The sequence below is a fragment of the Bactrocera neohumeralis genome, chromosome 4 (genome assembly GCF_024586455.1).
Source record: "Bactrocera neohumeralis isolate Rockhampton chromosome 4, APGP_CSIRO_Bneo_wtdbg2-racon-allhic-juicebox.fasta_v2, whole genome shotgun sequence".
Classification (NCBI taxonomy): domain Eukaryota; kingdom Metazoa; phylum Arthropoda; class Insecta; order Diptera; family Tephritidae; genus Bactrocera; species Bactrocera neohumeralis.
In genome coordinates, this window is record NC_065921.1 from 60,133,449 (window position 1) to 60,139,057 (window position 5,609).

At 45.1% G+C, this 5,609-nt stretch overlaps 1 protein-coding gene across 1 annotated transcript; it reads right to left on the bottom strand.

The window, feature by feature from the left end:
- Positions 1-1,383: 1,383 nt before the first annotated feature.
- LOC126755803 (uncharacterized) lies at positions 1,384-2,482 on the bottom strand (the record flags this gene model as incomplete). The annotated part of the gene is made up of 1 exon (XM_050468528.1): positions 1,384-2,482. A coding segment is annotated over exon 1 (798 nt), but the record flags the coding sequence as incomplete, so codon positions are not given.
- Positions 2,483-5,609: the final 3,127 nt, after the last annotated feature.

Below are 5,609 nucleotides of genomic sequence, written 5' to 3' on the forward strand. Positions count from 1 at the left end.
CGACGTCGTCGACGTAATCCAGGAATGACCTTTTGATGCTCCTAGGAGGCGGTTCCGCTCCAAGCAGATGACTGCAGGGGTGATTTCTGCGAAAGCATCCCAGCAGGAACTGCCTGGAGAGGAGTTCATTATGCTCCTTAACTGGGAGCATAAGCGTCTCACTGTGGAGGTGTTCAATGGGAGACATCAAAAGACATCCTGTAGTGGTCCGGAGTGCAGTGTTTTGACAGGTCTGTAGTTTCCTCATCTGCGTACCACTGCATCCAGGCGACCATATGGGGCTGCGTAATTGAGGACCGGCCGGCCGATTGCCTTGTATGTTGCCAACAACGTTTCTTTGTCTTTACCCCATGTGCTGCCGGCTAGCGACTTGAGGATTTTGTTGCGGCTCTGTACTTTGGCGATAATCGCGGTCGTATGAGGAGAGAAGGAGCATAGACTGTCGAATGTTACACCTAAAATCTTAGGATTGTTGACAGTCGGAATTTTGACGCCGTCGACTGCAATGTTAAGCTCAAGTCTATACTCCTTCGTCCAGTTTGTGAATATGGTCGCTGTGGATTTGGTGGGGGAAAGTGTGAGATTTCGTGCAGAGAGGAAACGAGAAAGGTCGGAGAGGTAGCTGTTTACCTTCGAACACATGCCATCGATTCCATTGCCCGACGCCAATATCGTGCAGTCATCAGCGTACGAGGTTATGGAAACTACTTCTGGTGGTTGTGGGAGTTTTGAGATGTAGAAGTTAAACAGTAGTGGGGAGAGGACACCACCCTGCGGAACCCCCTGTTTAATTCTTCTCGGTTTAGATGTTTTACCTCGAAATAGTACGGATGACTGGCGACCGCTCAGATAGTTTATGGTCCACCTCTTTAGCCCTGGAGGGAGCGTAGTTGTTTCGATGTCCTGCAGTAGCGTTGTGTGATTGACCGTGTCAAAAGCTTTTGACAGGTCCAACGCTACGAGGATCGTTCTTTCGCAGGGTGGCTTCTGGTTGAGGCCACGAACTATCTGGGCGTTTATGACGCTAAGTGCTGTGGTGGTGCTGTGCACTTTTCGGAATCCATGCTGGTGGCTGGCTAGACTCAGGTGGTGAGTGAAGGTCGGGAGTAGCAAGGCCTCAAGTGTCTTCACTACTGGGGAGAGGAGAGTTATCGGTTGATAAGATTCCCCTTTGATGGCGGGTTTTCCAGGTTTCAGTAGTGGGACCACTCTTCCGACTTTCCACACATCGGGTATTTGAAGAGTGGTCAGCGACAGATTGAGGACCTTGGTGAGATATCCTACTCCCGTCGAGCCTAGATGCTTTAGCATTAGCATGTTGATTCCATCAGGGCCAATGAATTTAGATGATTTTGCTTTTTTGATGACACCCTGAACCTCCTCATCGGTGAAAGTAAGTGGCGCGTCTTCGTTTGTCATTTTGCGCAGCCGTCGGTTAACACATCGTTTAGCTTTGTCTACCGAAGGGTGCAGTGTGAATTGCCGGCTAAAATAGCTCGCGCACTTCTTCGGGTCCGAAGAGGCATGACCATTGAATTGAACTTCAACTCGGTCGTCATGTCTCTTCGGGTTAGACAGAGCTTTGACAGTAGCCCAAAGCTTACTCACTCCGGTGGAGAGGTTACAGGACTTCAGGTGCTCTATCCATTTCGTCCGCTTATGTTGGTTTACCATTCGCCGAATCTCCAAATTGAGATCCCTTATTCGGGGATCCCCGGGATCGGCATGGCGTAAGGTGTCGCGCTCATTAGCTAAAACAGCTGCTTCGGCTGGGAAATTGGGGCGGATTTTCGCGATTCTTCCAGCCGGGATGAAGCGAGCGGTAGCTGCTGCGATCACCTTGCGGAATTGATGTTCGCCAACGCATAAGTCCATAGGAATGGGTAGAGAGTTGAAGGTGCTCTCAGTAAATTCTGTGAAGCCGACCCAATTAGCTTTGTTAAAGTTAAAGTAGGTGCGGTTGCCCACAGAAACAAAATCGGGAGGCTTTTCGATCGAGATAATTATGGGCAGATGGTCTGATGCGAGAGTTAGCATAGGTCGCCAGGTTATGCTGTTTATCAGACCACAGCTAGCAATGGTAATATCCGGCGAGCTATTACAGGTGCCCATAACTCTGGTGGGGGCTTCGTCATTCATTGTGCAGAATGTCGAATCGTCAATCTGTTCCGCCAGCTCCATCCCCCTACGGTCATTTGACAGGCAGGAATGCCAAAGATCGTGGTGCGCGTTAAAGTCGCCTAGTACCAAACGGTTTTCACCACGAAGTAGCGCACCTATATTCGGGGGATGTCCTGTTGGGCAACATGTAACTGGAGGGATGTATATATTAAATATTTCGAGCTCGACATCGCCTGACCGGATAGCTATACCCTGACATTCTAGGGTAGTATCCCTGGGGTCGATGTCTACATCGATTAGACGATACTGCACGGTGTTGTGCAATATGAAAGCTAGGCCACCACCATTATCTCGCTCGCGATCTTTAGGTATAACGTTGAAACCTGCACAACTCAGAAGATCTAAGCGGCTGTTTAACTTGGTTTCTTGGACCGCAGCTATCGATAAACGTTCCCGATTCATAAGTGCAACTATCTCCTCGATCTTGCTCTGGAGTCCGTTGCAGTTAAATTGAAGTAGCCGGGTTTGTCGCGGGTGTCCGTGGTTGATCCTCGGAGTGAGGGAGTGACGTGTGGGTGGAAGTTGTTGCAGCTGTAATACCCGCAGGGGCGGTTGTCGCGCTGGGGTGTTGATAGGCGACGCCACTGTTGTGAGTTGGGGGGGCAGACTCCTGCAGCATGGGGCAACGAAGGAGTCACTCCACTCACGTGTGGTGCGCAGGCCGGAACACGCCAAAAAGTGACACCAGACAGTACAAGAATTGCACTTGGCGGATGTCACGTTCCGACGTATGACGGTCTGACACACGGAACAGACTGTGCGAGGGACCAAGAGCTGCTGGTTGGTTCGCGCACGAGGATTGGAGCGGGATGAAGGTTGGGGGGGGCGCAAGTCAGAAGGGGAGCTATGTTGCCTGATTGAGCTCCAAGGGACCGTAGAGGTCCTCTGTTGGCCACTCGGATTGGGTGGCGGCGCGGCGCGCGAACTATGTGCGGATTGCACAGCCGTAGAGGCTTGGGTCGCAGTATTGCGCAGGCAACATGGGGCCACGTAACGCGTGGTCCACTCCCTATGAGTCTTAAGGCCTGAACAGGTCAGTGTTACACCTGACCGAGGTGGAGTTTGGATGGAGCCGTTTTGCGCACACGCAGCAGAAAAATTCCTCCGGGTCCGGGTTGGACTCAGTGCCAGCGCGAGTCAGGAGGATACGGAGCAACCCTGCTGCAAGGCATTGCTCTAGTGACGACAAACACAAATTAACACTTACCTATCCAAACGGGGTTAGATCGCCGAAAAAACAGCCAATGGTCGGATGAAATCCGAGTCAATTCCGGTGCGTAGAACCGGCTATCGTGGGAATTGTAGTCGGCGATACTCAAATATGACGCTTACTGCGATGAATCGCTGACCATTTACGATTCAGATCATCCCGATCCGACGCATATTATCAAAACTTTCTGCGATAAATTCTCACGGCCCATGGGGAAGGTGGATTTAGTGAACCATCGCTGTAAGTGCAATTCGATTTGAAAACGGGCTCCTATTGTGACTCATCGCTCTATTATTGGGCGCATTGTGAGTTCTTCAATAATACACGCTTCGGCGATCCACTACCGAATACGCTCTGCGATGAAGTTATGTATGCCTGGAAACATCCGGGTGGCAAAATACACTCACCAATTAATTGAATGTATGTGCGTGTAATATCCTCAGCGGATAAAAGGAACATGGAAATAGTCGTAGAGGGCAACATGTGATAACGCCATATTTCATATTTCGAGGCGTCTTATGAGTTTGCTCACGGTCTGCTATGTGGTCCCATAATATGAGGCCCTCGCCAGATGGTGAATTGGTGTTTCCGTATAAGAAAGCATTGGCGGCGATGCATTTCGGAACTGAAAGTAGCGGCACAACGCGATCTATGATTGAATCTGGAAAAGGCGCGCTTAGGTGATCACACCTGTGGGAGCGCTAATTGAGATATATTTCGCCGGGCGACTCGAACCTCCCTTCATAATGTGTCCGGAAAACATTTCGTTAAAATACGTTTCGTTTAGTTTTTACCGAACTGTTCCATTTTCCACGCAATCCCGATGGTAGTTTGGCATCGTCATTGCTGCAGGACAAAACGATGCTTATTATTTACCATAGATGTCACTAGCAGTACTATCAACTTACAGAAAAAAATGTAGCTATTCAAAAGACACGCGAAGTAAAAATTAAAAATTCACCTTTCAATTTGATCACATTAGTATGCACACCTCTAGCAAATGATCTGTAGGCGTTTGGTGGGTTATCTTTTATAGCTGTAGGCCTTAGTATGGGCCACTTATTTTTAACCATAGTTAAATCTTTAGTTAATAAAAGTTAGTATAATTTTACTAATATCGGTATTATAGTAGGTTCTCATCACTGAAGATCCCCAAAAGCTCCGGCAATTTGATAAATATACAAAAATTCGGATATGCAATATTAGAGCTCCGACTTTTTTGTCTAATGTCTTCATCGGAAACATACATACTTATAACATACTAATTTCTATCCCCCACATTTAGCTCGGAAAGTCTTACTTAGTGAAGCTATAAAACTTTTGAAAGGTGTTCTTAGGTTCTTCGAGTCTATAAATATGCATTGGAAGTTGACGATTTTGTTTTAAAACAGGTCTTGCATATTTGCCCTAAGATGCTGAGCTTTGTTAGTAATTAATTAAAACCGAAATATCCACAAACTGCAGTCTTCTTAAAAAAATTGGTTCACAAAAATTTATATTCCTAATTTACCGTCTTTGAAGTATTGTAATGCCAATGGCTCAGAGAAATCTATGATTTTTAATAGACAAACAATGAATATTTGATACTATTAGGATTTCATCAAATTGAATGTTTTGATAAAGGAAGGAAAGAACTACAACTTTAATTCAAATTCATTACAGAGAAATATATAATTAATAAAAGATAATAATTAGTCTCGTTTCCACTTTTATTTATAGTATTTTTTCTTCCTTATAATATAAATTTGTGCTTTTTGTACCTATTATTCTATTTCTGAAAGCCCATAAAGCCAGTGATACTACTTGTACCTTAAATTTGCAGGTTTCTTGGTTATAATTTTTCTAAATATGATATTAATCTCTTTAAAATATTGTAGAACCTTGGTGTCATTAATTTTTTTGAAATATCTATAACCAGTTACGCCTCCATCATTGAAACTAACTTACACGAAGTAAATGAAAAATCGTATGTACATGTATATACGAACTGTTGTTATTTATTTTTGGCAATTCGATTTATGATTGATTACAAAATCGCGACAATCATGTTCGAGATATTATTGGTGGCGATAAAAATTTTGTTTCGAACGATATCGAAATTTATTTCTAGTAAATACTTTTCGTTACGTTTAAATTTAATGCAAAAGAGAAAAAGAGAATGTATAGCTGTATTCACCAAGTGGTATATAAAATGTACGATTAATAAGTAAGCAAAAAC